Genomic DNA, 20,862 nt, shown 5'->3' with positions numbered 1-20,862 from the left:
CAGCATCATTTTTCTGTTTAAGCAGTCTAATAACACATTTCTGAACCTACCACCCTAGAAACCAAAAATGGGAAGAAACTGAGGGTAATACTGCTCAATGCCAGAAGTCTAAATCTCAAAATGCACGCACTTGAGGCCCTTCTCAGTATGGAGAACATCGATGTCTGTGCTGTAACTGAAACCTGGTTCAAGGCTCCTGAGAGCACCCAGTCACTATTAGGTTTTACCTCATATCATGCGTTCCGGCCCCAAAACCCGGACCGCACCACAAAAGGAGGGGGGTGTATCCATATTCATAAAGGATACCCACACCTCCAGGTTGGTGGTAATGCACGAAGCTTCGGAAAAGTACAGTTTTGTACCTACCATAAATGTAGATGTCCGAACTGGATAGCATCTGCAGTCATAACAAATGGGTTGCCCTGTCGTCAGGCAGCCTTTCGGTCGGCTGGATTCCAAAGTCTGGGTCCGGCTTCGGCTGATGTCGCACTTCACCCGACGTCATCTCTGCTGGTCTTCGGGTATAAAGGCATCAGCTGACGCCATTTTCCTCAGTGTTTCTTGCCCCAGATGCCAGTTGCCCTCTTGGAAGGCTAAATTTTGGATAAATGCCAATGTTTCCAAAAAAGTAGAAGGCAAACACAAAAAATAAGCATGTATGTACATATATACAAACAAATACACCATAAGACACCCCCCCCAGCTAGCTATTAGGAGGGTAAATACCCTAGGAGTACCACAGAGCGGAAGGAGGGTGGGTAATCCTGACTGCAGATGCTATCCAGTTCGGACATCTACATTTATGGTAGGTACAAAACTGTACTATGTCCTTCATGGATGCATCTGCAGTCATAACAAATGGGTAGAATACCATAGCCAAACTAGGGGTGGAGGAAGAAAAATTATGGTGTAGTTAGGATCCCTTGCAGTACAGCAGTGGCAAACCCTGCTCGGGATCTAGAGTATAGAGGTAAATTATAATGCTTGGCAAATGTATGCACGGAGGTCCAAGTAGCCGCCTCAATAATGTCCTTGGTTGCCACTCCTCGTAAGAAAGCTGTGGTAGTGGCTGTAGCCCTTGTAGAATGAGGTCTTATGTTCTGTGGAATTGGTTTTCCATGGTAGGAGTAACAGAATCTTATGCAATTTCCTATCCATTTGGAGATTGTCTGTTTGGAAATAGCTTTTCCTTCCCTTCCTGTTGCATAGGCTACTAAAAGCTGGTCAGTTTTTCTGTTACTTTTGGTTCTGTCCAGGTAGTAGCGTAACTGCCTATGTACATCCAAGGTATGCAGCAGTCTTTCCCCCCTGTTCTGTGGATTGGGAAAGAAGGTAGGTAGGTGGATTGCCTGGTTTAAAGATACTCTGGATACCACCTTAGGCATAAATGTAGGATTAGTTCTCATGGACACCCTATCTTGATGGAAAATTAGGAAGGGTTGCACTGCCATTAAGGCCTGTAGTTCCGAAACCCTCCTTGCTGAGGTAATTGCCAGTAGGAAAGCAGTTTTCCATGACAGGTGTTGCAGATCTGCTGTTGCTGCTGGTTCAAACGGAGGGAGTGTCAACTTTTCTAGCACAAAGTTCAAGTCCCATGCTGGTAATGGTGGTTTCCTAGGAGGTTTTACATTCTTGATCCCTCTGAGGAACTGCCTGAGTAGAGGATGCGAAAAGAGAGGTGGATCGAAGCTGTATTCTGCTGAAATAGCTGATGCATGTATCTTGATGGAGGAATAGGACAGGCCTGTATGTAGAAGCTCTGCCAAGTACTCCAGAATGTTAGCAATATCTATGTTCGACACATCTTTTCCTCTTTCAGTACTCCAAATGACAAATCTTTTCCATTTTCCTGCATAGTTCCTTCTTGTTGAAGGTCTGCGGGCTTCAAGGATAATGTCTTTAACCCTTTGGGAAAGGTCTGGGTTAGTTGCTGCTATGTGATGTTCCAGGCAGTCAGTTGCAAGGTTTTTAGGTTTGGATGCATGATGTTGTAGTTGTTCTGAGTTAACATCAAAGGCATCAGGGGTATTGACCACATTCTCTCCCGAGACATGCTCCTCAGCAATGGGTACCAGTGTTGTCTTGGCCAATTCGGAGCTATCAGGATTATCCTTGGACGTTCCTCTTTGATTTTCAGTAGTACCTTGTGCATCAAGGGAAGAGGTGGAAATGCATATGCTGTCAGGCCTTTCCAGCTGAAGGATAGAGAGTCCACCTTCCATGCAAGTGGGTGGTATGTCCTTGTGCAGAATTTTTTGAGCTGGTGATTGAGTGGGGATGCGAATAGATCTACTTGTGGCATTCCCCATTTCTTTGTGATGGCCTTGAAGATGTCCGGGTGTAGCATCCATTCGTGAGCATCCGAGGTGGTTCTGCTTAACATGTCTGCTAGGGTGTTCTCTTTTCCGGCACAAATATTGCCTGTAACTGGATGTTGTAGCTGAGAGCCATATTCCAAAGGTCCAATGTCATTCTGCATAGGGGTATGAATGAGTGCCTCCCTGTTTGTTGATGTACCACATGACTGTGGTGTTGTCTGTCCTTATCATCAAATGGCCTTCTTTGAGGAATGGTCTGAATTTTTGGATTGCCAGTTTACTGCCAGCATTTCTTTTAGGTTTATGTGCAGGTGCAGCTGGTCTTGAGTCCACAATCCTTGTATGCATTTGTCCAGCATGTGGGCCCCATCCTAGGTCTGAGGCGTCCGTTGTGATGGTTTGGCTTGCTTTCGAAAGTTGTGGAAGGGTAAGCCTGGGTTTGACTGGCATGTTTGAGCCCACCATAGGAACTCCTGCTTTAGGCATGGGATTAGTGGGATTTCTGTTTCTAAGCTGTGCCTGTGTTGAGACCATAAATTCTTTAGGTACCACTGTAGCTTTCTCATATGCAGTCTGGCATGAGGGACCAAGATTATGCATGATGCCATGAAGCCCAAGGCCTGCAGAACTTTTCTTGCTGTTAGTTTGTTCTGCTTTGTTAATGCCAAGAAGTACAGAGGAGTTCTTTTTGTTTTTCTGCAGTTAGGAATGCCATTTGTTTTACTGTGTCCAATTCAGCCCAAGAATGTTCTTGTTTGGGATGGTATCAGCCTTGACTTTTGTAAACTGACTGTGTATCCCAGGGCTTGTAGCAAGTAAATGACCCTTTGTAAATCTGTTGTCAGCTTGCTTTTGTTGTCCGCTTGTAACAGGCAGTCGTCCAGGTATGGATAAATTTGGATTCCTGTAGTCTGCAGTGAGCGATTACTGATGCCAGGCATTTTGTGAATACTCTGGGCAGTAGATAAGCCAAAGGGCAATGCTGAGAATTGATAATGCTCTGATCCTGCAAGAAATCTGAGGTATCTTCTGCAATTTGGTCGAATGGGGACGTGCAGGTATGCCTCCTTGAGATCTAGAGTTACCAGCCAACACTCCTTGCCCAGCATGGGAAGAAGTTGCTGTAGGGTCAGCATTTTGAATTTTGGGACAATGATGTATGTGTTTAAGACGGACAGATTAGAATAGGTCTCCATCTTTTCTCTTTTCTTGGTACTATGAAGAGTCTGGAGTAGAATCCTTTGCCCTGTTCTGTTATTGGTACCCTTTCCACAGCTCTCATCTTTGTTAATTTCGCTATCTGCTGTAGAGCTTCTATTTTTTGATTTGGAGGTAGGTTTGGCATTCCTCTTTTACTGGTAAGGTGTGGAAGTGGAACCGGTAGCCTTGGTCTATGGTTTGCAAAATCCACTTGTCTTTTGTGATATAGTGCCAATTTTTCGAAAATAGGGCTAACTTTCCGCCTAAAGGTGCTGCTATTTGCTCCTGGTAGGCGATGTCAGAGCCAAGTCACTGTGATTGTCCTGTTGCAGTGGCAGTGGTTGTGTCTGTGCCTCGGTTATTGCCTTGCCACTGTCGTCCTCTGTAGGCACCTCCTCTGGATTGATTTCTGCCTCTAGAGCGTCTATTCCTGCCCTTTGGGATTTTGTGGAGTCTGGAAAGGACCAATTTTTGGCAGGCCAGTTCCTGCTAAACCTTGGGGGCTGAACCTGTAAGAAATCTTTAACTGTTTGTACAGATTTTGCCTTTTCTTCCATTTTCTTCATTACTTGCTGGGCAGGTGTACCAAATAGACTGGCCTTATCCATAGGAGCATTTAACAGCTTTGCTTTAACATGATCCGCAAGACCTGTTCTTTCAACCATGCATGCCTTCTTATCACTGTGCCAGTCATGGCTGATCTAAATGAAGCCTCCAGTGCATCATAGCCACATTTTAAGGAATGGTTACTAACCTGTTGGATGTTATTCACCATTTCTAATACATATTTCTTATCTAAGGATTCATCAGAGGACAGTTTTTAGTTAACTGATCAAGCATAAACTCTTGGTATTGGATCATATGAAACTGACAGTTTAAAGCTGTAGCTGAGAGAGTAGCAGAGGTGTAAACTTTTTCCCCATCTCTCTAAGGACCTGGATTCCCTTTCAGAAGGAATAGGGTTTTGCTGTGGTCGAGGCTACTGCCTTAGGCCCCTGGGATATAGTTTCAGGATCTGCAAGTGGGGCCTTGTATAGGTGGTGATGAGTGTCTGGCACCCTGTAAAATCTATCTGGTTTGGCAGGGGCTGGAGGTAAAGAATCAGGAGCAGTGCAAACATCATTAAATGCATCGCCCACAACAGGCACTACAGGACGTATACCTAAGGGCCTATGTTGTGGTAAATGCAGAAAAGTCCTAAGCCTTTTCCTTGAATCTGAGAAATCTTGACCCTGCCATTGGAATTGTTCTCTCATGGCATGTAAGGTTTCCCCAAAGGAAAATTCCTCTGGTGGAGAGGCAGCTGGAATGGATTCCGCAGCATCGGAATCTTCATACGTAGAAAATGGAGCCTCTGGCTGGTCTGTAATGTCTGAGTCATCCAGAATCATCAGAGGACACTGGCTCGGGGCTCTGCTCTAGGTCTCTTTTCTGGGGCTGAGAGGCCCTGTCTGGGTGAGATTGGGATCCCCTAATTGGGATATTAAATCTTCTGCCAGAGTAAGCATTTGTGAACTTGAAGTGGGCCTGTGTGAGGGGGCTTAACAGGCACTGATTTAGCAGATTTGGCTGCTTTAGCCCTGGCAAAGGCCTTAATAGACATGGCTGCAGGAGGCCTAGCAGCACCACGTGCTGGGGTAGAGACATCCAAAGGGATGGTGTCTGATAAATCACTAGGAACCACAGTTGTAGGCAAAATTTCTGAGGCCGATTCAACTAAGGTAGCAGGAGCCTCAGTAGTAGTCATGGATTCGCTGAAGATTGACCGTTTTCTCGGTTTCGGCGAAACCGAGACACTCGTGGCTTGCTTAACCGTGGTTTCGCCGAAACCGCGACCGCGAGTGTCGGTCTTTTTCTTTGCTTTTTAACAATTTGGGTAGTCGGAGGATCTGACGGCATAATGTACGCAAAATCTGAGCCAAAAACTGTTCAGCAAACTCCGACCGACGCCTAAGCTCGGCCGGTTGAAGGAAGCACAGGCCGAACAGGCTGCTACGTCGTGGTCTGGGCCTAAGCAAGGCAGACAGTAAGAGTGGAAATCTTTATGAGGTATTTGTTTCCCACAAGTTAAACAGTTATTGACTTTTTCTGACATCGGCTGAGGCAAGAAAGAGTCCCCAACGGGTACTTAGCTTTTAGAAGTCTTCAAGTAGTATTCGATAGTAGTAATCTCTGGATCTGACCGACCGCACTTGCGAACAGCTTCTGCCGCCACGCAGCAAGAAAGACTGAGGAAAATGGCGTCGGCTGATGCCTTTATACCCGAAGACCAGCAGAGATGACGTCGGGTGAAGTGCGACATCAGCCGAAGCCGGACCCAGACTTTGGAATCCGGCCGACCGAAGGGCTGCCTGACGACAGGACAACCCATTTGTTATGACTGCAGATGCATCCATGAAGGACATCCATCCAGGTGCAACTAACCATAGGCAAAACTGCTCTACAAATTGTAGCATGCTACAGGCCACCCTCTCAAACTCAGGAACCCCACACAGCCTTCCTGAAGTCACTGGAGGGTATAAATGTATCTCCAAACACCATCATATTGGGTGACTTCAACTACCTGAATATAGACTGGGAACATTACTCAAGCCCTAACTTTCTAGCCCAACGGTTCCTGGAGTTCATAAATTCAAATGCCATGGAACAGCTAGTCACTGTTCCCACGAGAGGAGAAAATATACTAGATCTCATTATCACAAACAAGTATATCCCTCATTGGTGAGATCTGACCATAAACTAATCTCACTGGAAATGCACATCCCGCCCCCACCCCAAACAAAAAAGACCACAGTGAAGAACTTCTAAAGGAAACTTCACACTACTCAAGACTGGTGTGGTATCCTTCAAGGCCCCTGAGCCAGTGGAAACCACAACCCAAGCTGCGGAAGCCCTTACAAATGCCTTCTATGAACACCTCCAGGACTGCATGGATCAGGCAATCCCAAATAAAACCAAGACTCTTTCCACAAAGGGCAAACGTCCAGTCTGGTGGACCCCAGCCATTAACAAACTTTACAATAAGAGGAGAAAGCTATTACATGATCGAACAAAATCCATAAAAGTGAAGTCACCCCTGATCATTATTAGTAAAGAAATGAGCACTCATAAAATCAACTAAGGCCAATTTTGAGAGAAAAATTGCCATGGATTCAAAGGACAATCATAAGGCCTTTTTCAGCTATGTTAGGAACCTGGGTGGAAACTCCCAGATATGCTCAGAATTAGTCCAAAATGATACAAAAATCACTGAACCCACAGACATTGCCAACATACTGGCAGACAGGTTCAGTGCAAACTTCACCCCCTCCCCCCAAAGGAGAGATAACTATCCCAGGAGTGTAGCCTCCCAGACATCTCAAATGCGAGGTGAAAGCTGCTCTCTAAAGCTAAAAACACAGCATCAATGGGACCGGATGGTGTCCCCAGCTGTATGCTACACGAGCTAAATGAGGAATTAAACCCGCACATAAGGCAGCTGTTTAATCTCAGCCTTACCACAGGATACGTGCCCAAGGAGTGGCGTACGGCAACTGTGGTCCCACTCCACAAAGGCGGTGCCTCTACGGACCCTGGTAATTACCGCCCCATAAGCTTAACAAGTCTAGTCTGCAAAGCTATGGCGAGGATCATAATGGAGCTCATAAACAAAGATATAGGGGACTTGCAGACATTGGACCCGACCCAGTTTGGCTTCGTCAAGGGAAGATCATGCCTTTTGAACTTGGTCGACTTCTTGAAACAGTCACCAAGGCCATTGATGAGGAAAGGCAGTCCATACAGCCTACCTTGACCTTGCAAGGCTTTTCGACACAATACCCCACTTCGGGTATTGTAGAAAACTTACCAGCTTAAATGTAAACCCATATGTCACAAGATGGGTTGCAAACTGGCTTAAGGACAGAACCCACAGGGTTAGAGTTGCTGGCGCTACGTCAGACTCCAAGCCGGTCACAAGTGGTGTCCCACAGGGCTCGGTCCTTGGCCCCTATTGTTCGGCATCTACTTCTCAGAAGTACAGGCCAACATGGGAGGACTTTGGCTGACAAAGTTTGCAGACGACTGCAAACTGGGCGCCATAGTGGAAAGTGCATGACACGGATATCCTTCAGAAGGGACTCACAGAAACAGATAGCTGGTGCCAGAGCCATGGCCTGAAGTTAAATGCCAAAAATGTATAGTCATACCCTTGGGAAAAACAAGGTAACCCCAAGCTACCATACAGGTGGCAATCCACTAAGCACAGAAGAGGTTATCAGGGACCTGGGGACCCAGGTTGACAGTGGCCTTTCTTTTGACACTCACGTTGCTAAAGTGGTTAGAAAGACCTTTTACATTGCCCACCTGATCATGAAGGGATTCACATCCAGATCTAGTGAGGTCATTGTTCCCCTGTACTCTTCACTTATCAGACCAATGATAGAGTACAATGCCCCATTCGGGATGCATCTCACCTGACATCTGCAGAAATTGGAGAGACCCCAAAAGTTCCTCACCAAAAGGATAAAGGGACTCCAAAATCTGTCATATGCTGCCAGATTGGAGAAACTCCAGCTCTATTCAGTCGCATACAGTCTGCTCAGAGGTGACATGTGCCTGACATACAAGGCCATGTCCAACCCGGAATTAATGGACATGCTCCACCTCAAAAAATCCAAATCCACCAAAACCACTAGAGCAAGCGACTTAAACCTTAGCACTGATATAAATAGGACGTGCTGGAGGGATAGATTTATCACTCAGAGACTCCCTATGCTGTGGAATAAAATCCCTGTCCATGTGAGGCAGAGCACCTCGCTGGCTCTGTTCAAGAGAAATCTTGACCTGTGGATGGGAGATCGTAGGTTTACCCCGGGAATCATCTCTGTGTCACTGCTGGACAGAGGCACAACAAACTAATGGGCACAGTATTTTTTCATATAAGGGGTGGCGTAAGCCACAAAAATTTGGGCTAGGCTTATAAATGCCTTAGGGCAGATAGCCTAGTATAAACCTATGAACCTATGAACCTATGATACTTTAACATATGAAACTTTTAGTTATGTACTCACCATAACTTCAGATGTTTGGGATCCATCTCGCCTACATTCTGACTGATGGGTTCGGAGCCGATCCCTCGGCTCCAACTCGGCACGCTTATGCCAAAGAGCGAAGTCTCTTATTGGCTGAGCTTACTATATCCCAGGATGCACCACTACCAATCCCCCAGATCTAGTTTGTCCGCATACATGCACACACGCACGCACTGCTGATATAACATCGACAGATGATACAAGATAAAAATAGTAGAACTCAAACCGTTCCATCTCTTCTGATCTCCAAGGCAGGCGGAAGGAGGGTTGTCATTTGGAATGTAGGCGAGATGGAACCCAAACATCTGAAGTTATGGTTGAGTACATAACTAAAAGATGTTATGTGATCCTATCTCGCCTACATTCTGACTGATGGGACAGCGTCCCTAGCACCTGAATCCTGGGTGGCTCACTGGAAAACACTCCTGAGTACCGTGGAACCAAATGATGCTCTTCCTTTAGATGCCACATCCAATTTATAGTGGGAAATGAAAGTGCGGTTGGACCAAGTAGCCGCAGCACAAATCTCAGAAATAGCGAGCTTGGAATGAAACGCAATAGAGGTAGCCATAGCTCTGGTAGAGTGAGCTTTGATAGATGTTGTAAGTTGGTTATTTGAAGAGGAATAAGCCTGAGTTATGCAATCTCTAATCCATTTGGAAATAGTAGCTTTAGTGATGGTTTTACCCAATTTATTATCTGAAAAGGACACAAACAATTGGTCTGTTTTGAATTTCTTGAGTCCTGTCTAGATAGAAGCGCAATTGCCTGTGAACATCCAATTTATGCAAGGTGTATTCCGCTTCATTTGAAAATTTTGGAAAGAAAACTGGTAGCTCTAGAGATTGTTGGAGACAGAGACTAGAACAAACTTTTGGAACAAAAGATGGATTAGGCTTAAGTGATACTCTATCCTTGTGAAAAATCAAGTACGGAGGTTTGATAGATAGGGCTTGAAGTTCTGAAACTCTTCTTGCAGAGGTAATTGCAACTAAGAAGGCAGTTTTCCAAGACAGATATTTCAACTCACATGTAGCAGCTGGTTCAAAAGGGGAAGATGTTAAGGCACGAAGTACCAAATCAAGATCCCACGGAGGCGCAGGATGAAAAACTGGGGGTCTTAAAAGCACAGCACCTTTCATGAAAGTTTTACATAATCTGCTGCTCATCAACGGTGGGTCTATGGATTCGTGAAATTTGGAGATAGCTGCTAGTTGGACTTTAATAGTAGAGACTGAAGATCCTTGATTAAACAAGGATGTTAAAAATTTCAAGACCTCTGGTATCGGGCAGTAATAGGGTCTAAGCCTCTGAGTTGAGCCCAGATAGCAAACCTCTTCCACTTACTGAGATACAATTTCTTAGTGGTGGGTTTGTGGGCTGAAGATAAAATGTGAATAACTTCCGGGTCTAAGGTGTGATTTCTGACTAAGGTCGGAAGTGGAGGAGCCAAGCTGTTAATTTCAAAGTGTGAAGGGACTGGTGCTGTCGTCCCGACTGATGAGTCAGCAGGTCCGGAGTTAGATCCAAAAACCAAGGACCGTCCAGAGCATATTTCTTTAGGTAGGGGAACCATACCTGACGAGGCCAGTACAGAGCAATTAGAATCATTGTGGACCCCAATTGGGAAGCTTTCTGGATGACTTTGGGGAGGAGTGGAATCGGAGGAAAGGCATAAAGTAGTCCTGTTGGACTAGAGCATCCGTAGCTGCTTCCCCCTGACGCGGAGTCAAGGAAAAGAACCTTTTGCACTTTGTGTTTTGTGGTGTTGCAAACAAGTCGCAGCACGGGGTCCCCCATCTTTTGAAAACCTGAGCTGCTACTGTTTCGTTCAGGGACCACTCGTGAGGAGAGAGAATCGTCCTGCTTAATCTGTCTGCCAATACATTGGATTTTCCTGGAATGTGGGTCGCTACCAGGAAGCGGTTGGTAGCTACTGCCCATTCCCACACCCTCATGGCCTCTCTGCAAAGGGGGTAAGATCTGGTCCCTCCTTGTTTGTTTAGATACCAGACCACCGACATGTTGTCTGTGTGGATAGTGATAATGCCTTGAGGGAGAAACTTGTGGAGGGCTTGTAGGGACAGAAGTACAGCCCTCATTTCCAATACATTGATATGGAGAAAAGTTTTGTCTGGAAGCCAAGAACCCTGAACTAACCTGCCCAGACAATGCCCCCCCCACCCCGTCTGGGAGGCATCCGTTGTCAAGGTGGCCACCGGAGGGGGTATAACAAAAGGTCTTCCCTGATTCAGATTGGATGGCTGAAGCCACCAGCGGAGGTCCCGTTTGCACGTTTCTGTAATCAGTATGTGATGACTGAGGGGGAGATCCTGAAAAGACCATTGTGTCGATAACAGCCACTGAAGAATCCTCATGTGCAATCTTGCCAGAGGAACTAAAAGAACCGTGGCAGACATTGAACCTAAAAGTTGCAGGACCAACCTGGCTGGGGCTTTGGATCTTGGAAGCAGGGCTCGGACTTGATCTTGTAATGTTTGTATCCTTTCGGTAGGAAGGAAGATTCGCATCAATTTTGAGTCTATCTCTGCTCCTATGAATCTTATGCGCTGAGAGGGCAGCACGACAGACTTTGACCAATTGAATGTAATTCCCAGGGAAGCACCCAGGGAGATGGTGGCTTGTAGGTTGTCTAGTAGTAGATGCCTGGTGGTGGCAGTCAGGAGCCAGTCGTCCAGATAGGGAAACACTTGGAATCCGAGACTCCTCAGGTGAGCAGTCACTACTGCCAAACACTTGGTGAACACCCTGGGGGCTGTGGTGAGACCAAAGGGCAGTGCACAAAATTGGAAATGACTGTCTCCCAGGCTGAAGCGCAGATACCTCCTGGACGCCTGATGTATCGGTATGTGATAATAGGCGTCCTTGAGATCTATGGAGCACATCCAAACATCCTTCTCCAACAATGGGAGAATGGATTGTAAAGTGACCATTCGGAATTTGGACTTCATGACGGACTGATTTAGTTTGCTGAGATCCAATATGGGTCTCAGGTCCCCTGTCTTTTTTGGCACTAAAAAGAACCTTGAGTAATTTCTGGATCCGATCTGGTCTGTGGGGACCGGTTGGATGACTCCTTTTTCTAGCAGCTTTGAAGCTTCTGCGGCTGCAATTTCCCTTTGACTGGGTGGTGGGTCCGGGATTTTTTGGACGGTGGGGTGAGTGTGTGAAGGGAATGGTGTAACCTCCGGCAATAATCCGAAGCACCCATCTGTCCTGAGTAATAGACTCCCAGGCTTTTAGGTGCTTGGCAATGGCACCCGACTGGCTCGAGCAGCACAGCCGGGCAATCCCTCATGAAGTGTGGGAGGCTGAAGAGCCACGAAAGGACTCGGTCTCCAGTGTTGGGGCCCTCTGCCGCCTCTGGGACGGCGTCTCCCAGAAAAATTTCCCGTCCTCTGCCTCTGGAAGGGAATCTTCCTGCTGTTGAGGAAAGAACTTCTGTGATTTATGGAACCACATCTTCCCTCCTCTTTTAGCCTTGGGATAAGGCCGAAAGGGAGTGGAATAACGTGCTCCTACGGCAGATAAAGTTTTCCCCTCTTGCTCGCAGCGGGTAAGAGTGTCTTTCACCTTGGGTCCAAACAAAGAGGACCCATCAAAGGGAGCAAGGCGAAGGAAGACTTGAAGGCCTCCGCGAAATGATACAAACGGAGCCAGGCTTGTCTCCGTAGAGCCACACCTGTGCCTGCCGCTCTGCCCGCCCCTTCGGCCGCATATGAAATGAGCCTCATGGACGAGTTGGAAATCGAGGTAAGGATAGCCAACTGAGAGCTAACCGACTGGGCTAGCTGCTCAGGTAGGTTACCTGAGAGGGAGTCTGACAGCTCCTTGATCAGATCCCTCTGTAGTCTGGTGAAATGTGCCAAATAATTCAGGGACCTTAGAGTAAAGGCCACTGAAGTCAGGGTGCGCTTCCGTGCGGTCCATGCTCCTAGACTCCTTATTAGGAGGATGGACGGACGTTGAAGCCTCTGCCACGTCCTGCTGTGTAGCAGATGCCACCACCATGGCATCTATAGCCACGCCTTTCGTCAAGAACTCCTTCTCGGGTGGGGCAGACAAAAATTTGTTAGGGCGAGAAGGCACTGGTTCCACAGTATCTGGATGTTCCCACGCCCTCCGACAAACCAAATCCAGGAGCTCGTCGAAGGGCGGAGACACCCAGGAGGCGGAGGGCTGAGCCCCAAAGGCCTTGAGAAGCACTGACTCATCAGCGGAGGGGGGTTTGGAAATCCAGCCGCCTCGTTGCTTAAGGATCTCTAGAATGTCTGCAAATGAGACATCATCCGAGGACGACTTGGGGGACCCCTCCGCATCATCAAGATCAGTGTCCGATGTAAGAGACTCAGGGGAGTCCACGTGCTTCCTCTTGCACGATCTCTTCCTTGGGGGCTCCTCGAAGACAACTCAAGAACCCTCAGGAGGAGGGGAACCCCAGTGGGGGTAACCTCAGGCCCCAGGGCTCGGCGGCCTAGAGACAGGGGAACTGCCAAAGACCCAGTCTCCATGCGCAGGGAAGGTGCCGGTAAAGCCGCAGAGATGGCCGAAGAAGACTTGGCCAAGGCACTCCTCATAGCTCTGAAAGCCGGACCCCCAGAATCCTGGGAGTGTCCGGTTTCCCGAGCCATGATAGCAGACGGAAGACCCATGGCGAAGCACCGAGAGGGAGGCTCGGAACCGACAGCATTGGTCCCAAACGTCACCCCGGGTCCAGCCGAAGAAGTCCGCGTGCTAAACTCAGACCCGAAGGCCGGGGTTGGAGTAAGGGTTGGAGCCGACCCTAGGATCTCTACTGGCTCCATCAGCACCTGCTCCGACGGAGCCGAAGCGGTCGGAGGAGGAATGGCAATGGAGTGGGCTATCGGCTCCGAAACCAATTGGGTCGGAGCCGAAACAAATTTTTGAAAGACTGGGGACTGGAACAGTCTTTGGAACACCCTGTCTATGTCCGAGTCTGACATCCTTGATGACCTGGAAGAGACCGAACGGGTCCGAGTAGGCCTCTCCAACGGCTCCACGGGACTAAGGGACCGGATCCGAGGCGACTCGATAACTATCGGCACCGAGGGAGTGTCCAACCCAATTTCCATCGGTGCCGAAGAGGACTTCGGCACCGAGGAGGAAGTGTCTGAGCGGACAACCCTCATCGGCTCCGAGATCAGTGGAGCCGATGAAGGTGACCCGCCTCTCGATGCCCCAGCCGTCAGCTCCGAGACCAGAGGAGTCGAGACTGGAGGCATCGAGGCAGACCGTTCCACCCTCGGCTCCGAAGTCCGTGGAGCCGAAGGAGAAGCCTGCCTATGTCTTTTGGCGGTCGGGTCCGACGGACTGGTCAGAGCAGACGCCCTTTTCTTTTTAGCAGGAGAAGGAGAGGATGCTAAAGCTTCTTCAAAAGAGGGTTTGATAAGGCCTTTCAAAATAAGTTTATTTTTCCTCTCTTGGAGGACCCTCGAGGAAAACGCGTGACACACGCTGCAGGACTCCTGCAAATGTTTGGCGCCCAAACAATATACACAGAGAGAGTGGTCATCTGTGATCGACATCTTAAAACTGCACTTAGTGCACTTTTTAAATCCTGAAGGCCTAGGAGCCTGTGACATTATGGCAATCCAAACACAGAAAACTAGCCAAGAAGAAACACAAGAAACACACTGACTAACACTATAGAATTTTCCTTGCTCTTTCTTCTTCTTCTTCTTTACTTTTCTGTCCTTTAAATAAGGACTAACACAAAAAGAAGTAGATCCAATAACCTTAAAAAATAACAGGAATTAGCCAACAACGAACTGACAGGGGAAGGCCCTTCAACTCTGGTGGGACCTCTAGTCTGTCAAAACACAGTCACTACACAATATTTTACCAAGGAAAATACTCATTCAAGCACAAAAACCACTAGATAGCTGTTAAAACAGCTTTTTGTTGAATTTTAAAGAAAATCCTGACAGAAAGTTAGTGAAAAAAACACTACTTAGCTCAGCCAAGCTCGAGACCACGTCTTCGCTTGTTAGCGGCAAACGAGATCTGGGGGATTGGTAGTGGTGCATCCTGGGATATAGTAAGCTCAGCCAACAAGAGACTTCGCTCTTTGGCATAAGCGTGCCGAGTCGGTGCCCAGGGATCGGCTCCGAACCCATCAGTCAGAATGTAGGCGAGATAGGATCACATAACATCTGGCAGTTTAAAGCCCTAATGGTCCAAGGTTGCAGAAGTGTAAACCTTCTTACCCCAATCTATCCAGCGCCCTGGAGTCTCAATCAGAAGGGGTAGGATTTTTTGCAGTAGAAGCCTTAATGCTCTTGGGCCACTGTGAAATAGTCTCTGGATCTGCAATAGGATTTTTAAAAAGGAACTTGCGGGACTCAGGGCCCCTGTAGTATGTCAGGTTTTCTTAGAGCAGGAGGCAGGGAAATCGGGGGCCAAACTAGATTCCGAAAAAGCATCAATGTCTAGTACAGGAGGAATAGCTAAACACCTATGCTGAGGTAGAAGGAAATCCCTAAGCCTCTTTTTTGCATCAGAAAAATCCTGGCTTTTCCAGTGGAAATGCTCCCTTATGTAAAGTTTCCCCAAAAGAAAAATCCTCAGGAGGGGAAGCAGAGGGAATGGAGTCATCTGCATCAGAATCTTCATAAGTAGATAAGGGCAAATCCAGATCATCAGAAGAATCAGAAAAAACAGAATCCTGATCAGAAGATTCATAATTAACTTCAGTCCTAGGACTCTTAGAAGGGGGGGGGATTGGCTACCCCTAATTAGAGTTATTAGATCTTCAGCCATTCTTATCATTTGTTTTTTAGGCATAGAGGCGTGAGCATGTGGCCTGGGCATTGGTTTTTTTAGGCATGGATCGAGATTTAGGCCTAAGTAAAGAAGGAGGCTTCGGTTTAATATGCAAGTCCATAAGCCTGAATAAACCCTCAGAAGCCGGTGGTTGCACAGCATCTCCGGACCAATCCAAGCTAGAGACATCCGTGGGTTCCATAGTTGAAGCATCTCACAGCATACCGGACTTCGAATGGGTCTCAGTAGAGGCCTGTGAATGAGAAGTAGCGCGCATCAGGGGCTGCAAAAGCACCTCACTGAGTACTGGTGAACTGACGACTGGCTTAGGAGAAGCGTCGTCAGCAGTTCTGGACCTCGGCGGCCTGTCTCTGTCTATCTTTGTGTTTTTTTGGAATCCTGGTAGTCGGATGGCTAACCGACGACATTTCTGGATAATTAAACAGAGAACCTAAATATTTAGAGGCGAAAATATACCAATGACGGATAGTGCGCTGATTAAATAAAGCACAAAACTGACAGCAAGGTACGTCGTGGTCAGGGCCTAGGCAAGGAATACAGTACGAATGAAAATCCTTAGGAGGTATTTGCTTTCCACAAGTAATGCAGTTATTAACTTTTACTGACATTGGTAAGGAGCAAGAAAAAGTTTCCCCAACGGGGTACTTGGCTTTAGTTGAAGATTTTGGTTCTGAAACTCGAAAACGAAAATTTCAGGAGTCGGCCGACCGGCACTTGTGAACTGCTTCTGCTTCAGGCACCGCGTGGCAAGAAAGACTGATGTAATAGCATCGGCTGCATGTTTTATACCCCTGACAACCTGACATCATGGAAGAAGGAACAGCAACTGACACAGGACCCAAGACTTTGTTAATCAGGCTGACTGATTAACTGCAAGCAGATAACACAAATGTAATGACTGCAACAGTGAAACATGAAGAACATCATGAACAACAAAGTAGTAGATACCTTGAATTCAGTTAGAAGCGATACATCTGTATGGGTGATGAGGTCTGATAAAGGTGGGGGTACTGTAAATTTTAATAAGCTTGGCTATACTAGTGCTGTGGCAAACATTCTCTAGGACGAAATGACTTGTGTATCCAGGGAGCAGGAAAATATAGTCTATAAAAAAATGATTTACGTGTTGAATTTTTTCCTAGATCAAAGAATTTCTCTGGATACACAATCTTTTGAAGAATGTTAATCCTGTTACACTGGCTATCTTTGGTACTCCAAGGTACATAGGGCTGCCTTTTAGGACATCAATTGCATCAATCTAAATCAGCTTGGGTGGCTTGAACTACCCAGCCTAATCCAGTATAACCAACTGATTATGGCCTATAAAATCCTCTATAATCTGAACAATACTCCTGCACTTAAAAATATTATCACCCCCTATAACAATCCTAGACCGCTTCGATCCTCTAATAAACTACTAATTCAAACTAGTAAAATTAATAACACATCCGGTGATTCTCTCTTTGCTAACTCTATGTAGATCCTGGAACTCTCTTCCAGCTGATATTACCTTACTTTCCACCATGTATGTCTCTACATATTTGGTGCTCCTGCTCAACTAAAGGTCTCAAGATGCTGTCAACATATTTGGCACAACCATAGGTGACAGAACCACGCCCATCAACAATGGGTCTAAAAGGTGGATCAACAACTCGCTTATGGATCTTAGGTATGCCAAACAGGGATGCCATCTTGGGAGCTGGCATTGTTAAAAACGAACAACAAAACAGTTTCAATTAAATGTTTTCTTAAGCTTTTGGCTTTAAAAAGATGAATTTCCGCACGAGTTACTTTTTTCCTTTGTGTGTTGATCTTTTTGACATTATTTATTTGGTGCTTACTTGCTTATTATTACTTTTGGGTAACTTAACTACGCACTAGATTGCTACTATAACTTTTCTTTTATATGTATTTAGTTGCTGATGAACATTGTTAAACTAGGGGTTGCTCTGATGAGGTTTGATTCGGGTTTTATTCAGCTCTACTTGGTTTTTAACTTCTTGGAAGGTTTTAACTGACATACTCTTTCACTTTAAATTTGAGCTCTTTTTTTACTTAATTAATTGTTATGTAGACTATTAGGTTTAAAAGTATTTTGAAATGGTTCTTGTTAGTCTGAAGAAGGAAAAGCACAGTCTATTTCCAAAAGCGCTAACACTATTAAACAGTTTTATTTTTCACGCTGCTCCAGTTCGTCTTGGTTTTTTGCTTTATCAGTCTCTCTAGAATGTGTAAAATTCTGTTAACCAGTTTACTGTGTAATTTAATTTAATCCTGACTTGTGCTCAGGATCAACTGTAACCTGTGGAACTTGTTTAACTTGCTTACTTATGCAATCTCTGTAAATAGTCTGTTTGTAATATGTAATGCTGGTATTATGTAATGCTGTATCTGCTTACCCTTGGAGCTTTTCTCCCCGAGCCTCCGCTGAAAATGGACATGCATCCAGTCTTACTATCCCGATCAACAAATGTAAAATAAAAATAAATAAAATAAATTAATATCCAAGCCTCCTCAGACCTACTGTAGCTGACCATGGATCTAAAATATATCTTTTAGCAGTATATGAAGATTATAGAAGGCTACTAGGCTAATGACCTTAGGGCCCTTACAAGCCTAGCCAAATGTTACCCTTATTTCTAAGATCAGCACCGATCACTCCTGTCCAAGAGGTACATAAGTTGAACCCCTGGGGTGAATTTATGGTTACTCATCCAATCGCCCAGATTGTGTTTGAAGGGGGACAATGAGGTGTTCTGCTTCACATGAAGTGGGAGTCTGTTCCAAAGGTGTGGCAACCTCTGGGAGACAAACCTGTCCCTCCAGCAGGTTGTATTGATGTCACATACCAGGTTAAGGCCATTAGAGTGAGTAACCCGTGTACCATTTGACTTATGAATATACAGCATTACCAATAAAGCAGGGTCAAAGACTGCCTTATATGCAAGGCAGATAGGCTCAGAGTAGTCTGTATGAAACAGAATAAAGTGACAGTGATTTCAGACAATCCTCATAGGACAGATGCTGAAGACCTTGAATTTTCCTTGTGAGGAACCTTTGAGGTCTCTCCAATTGCTGCAGGTGCTTGAAAAGGTACATACCAAAAGGGGCATTGTACTCAGTTACTGGCCTGATGAGGGAAGAGTACAGTGAGGTTATAACTTCTTTTTTTTCTGGAGGCAATGTCCTTACATACGAGATGAGCAATACAGAATGCCCTTCTTACCACTGTGGAGTCATGGTGATCAAAGGTAAGGTTGCTGGTAACCTGTGTGCTCCGGTCTCTCACCACTTAGCGTGGTATTGATGTAGTAGGGATGATACATTTTTTGCATTGAGTTTAAGGCCACGACTTTGGCACCAGTCATTTGTTTGTGTAAGACCCTTTTGTAGGACACTGACATCATTTGGAGATTCTATGACCGTGCACAGTTTGCAGTCATCAGCAAACAGTCAACCACAGACCTTTAGTTTTACCTTGCAAACAGTAGAGGTCCCAGGACTGATCCCTGTGGAACACCACTGGTTACAGGTCTGCTGTTGGGAGGCGGATTCTTCTATTTGGACTATATGGGTTCTATCAGTGAGCCAGTTAGCAACCCATCTAATGATATACAGGTTGATACCTAGCTGGATGAGTTTGGCAATTATGCCTGAGTAAGGGATAGTGCCAAAAGCCTTGGCTAAGTCTAGTTAGGCTGCATGGACAGATTTCCCCTCATCAAGGGCCTTAGTGATTCTCTCGAAGAAGTCTTTCAGGTTTAACAGGCATGATCTCCCTTTGACAAATCCAAACTGAGTAGGGTCAGCTGTTTGGAGGTTACCAATGTCTTTGATAAGGTCCATGATGATTCTCTCCATGACCTTGCAGATAAGGCTAGTCAGGCTAATAGGTTTACAGCTCCTGGGGTCAGTGGAAGCGCCGCCTTTGTACAAGGGGAGAACAGTGGCCTTTTTCCATTCAGCTGGGATGAAACCAGTGCTTAGACTATGATTGAAAGGAGTACCCAATGGCAATGCTAATTCTTGCTTGAGCCTATGCAGGACACAGCTTGGGATGTTATCAGGTCCCATGGATACTGTGTTTTTGATCTTAGAGGGTGTTCACGACCTGCACTTTAGAGATAAGAGCATAGAGAACAGGTGGTAGGGATGTCTTGGGGTAAGTGTAGCAGGGAAAGGGGAGTAAAGTTTTCACAGAACCTATCGGCCAACAGATTAGCTATGTCCACAGGCTGGGTATATGTGGTATCATTAACTACCAGTTCAGCACAAATCTGAGCCTTTCCCTTTAGGTTATGGATGTAACTAAAGAACAGCTTATGGTTGTCCTTAGTTGAGGAACCTAAATTTGGATTCATACTTGGCTTTGGAGGACTTCACAAGGAGTTTTATTTGCTTGTTTAAGCTGAGGAGAGAGTTTCCAGTTTGGGGCTCGCTCCCTCTTACTCTAGTACTGAAAATGATGATTCGGGTTTTATATCTAGTATTTACAGGAAGCCTGCGTTTAGCAATGGTTACTTGCATTTTTCAAGTTACCGTCCCATCCACTTACTCAAAAAAAGTATGGTGAAAGATTAGCCTGTATGACATTGTCTGAGGAGAAGTTTAAATTAGAATTGAACAAACTTAAAAGTATGTTTACTGAAGCAGGCTACCTTCTCAATATTTTAGATCCCATTTTTTAAAGAAGGTGGACCAAGGGGTATTAAATATAAACCACGTTTGGGGAGTACGACTAAGTGGGGACAAAATGCAAAACACACAAGTGATAATATATGTACACGATGGGCACAAGAATCCTTCTAAGGATGAGTTTGAAACGGTCCTAATATAATAATGGAGCTGTACATGATGGGCACAAGACTCCTTCTAAGGACGAGTTTGAAACGGTCCTAATATAATAATGGAGCTGTACATGATGGGCACAAGACTCCTTCTAAGGACGAGTTTGAAACGGTCCTAATATAATAATGGAGCTGTACATGATGGGCACAAGAATCCTTCTAAGGACGAGTTTGAAACGGTCCTAATATAATAATGGAGCTGTACATGATGGGCACAAGAACCCTTCTAAGGACGAGTTTGAAACGGTCCTAATATAATAATGGAGCTGTACATGATGGGCACAAGACTCCTTCTAAGGACGAGTTTGAAACGGTCCTAATATAATAATGGAGCTGTACATGATGGGCACAAGAATCCTTCTAAGGACGAGTTTGAAACGGTCCTAATATAATAATGGAGCTGTACACGATGGGCACAAGACTCCTTCTAAGGACGAGTTTGAAACGGTCCTAATATAATAATGGAGCTAGATAAATTAAAAAAAATTGGGTAATCTTGAGAAAGTACAGTTGTGTGAGATCTTACTGTAACGGTAGATGTCCCTCTCTTCACTGTTGTCATATTCTTTACAATGGGGATCTGATGTCAAGAGTGTCCCA

The 20,862-nt window shown here is 45.7% G+C and overlaps 1 protein-coding gene across 1 annotated transcript in view; it reads right to left on the bottom strand.

Moving 5' to 3' along the window:
- Nucleotides 1-20,862, bottom strand: part of LOC122811222 (V-type proton ATPase subunit B, brain isoform) — a 1,846,974-nt gene that overhangs the window by 927,629 nt on the left and 898,483 nt on the right. Inside the window, exon 7 of the mRNA XM_044082914.1 lies at nt 19,678-19,704. Within this exon, the coding sequence (XP_043938849.1) occupies nt 19,678-19,704 (27 nt within the window). The remainder of the gene's footprint in view (nt 1-19,677; nt 19,705-20,862) is intronic.

This window comes from Protopterus annectens, chromosome 9.part0 (assembly GCF_019279795.1).
Source record: "Protopterus annectens isolate FY-2018-M chromosome 9.part0, PAN1.0, whole genome shotgun sequence".
Classification (NCBI taxonomy): domain Eukaryota; kingdom Metazoa; phylum Chordata; order Ceratodontiformes; family Protopteridae; genus Protopterus; species Protopterus annectens.
This window is presented reverse-complemented; position numbering and strand designations above follow the sequence as displayed.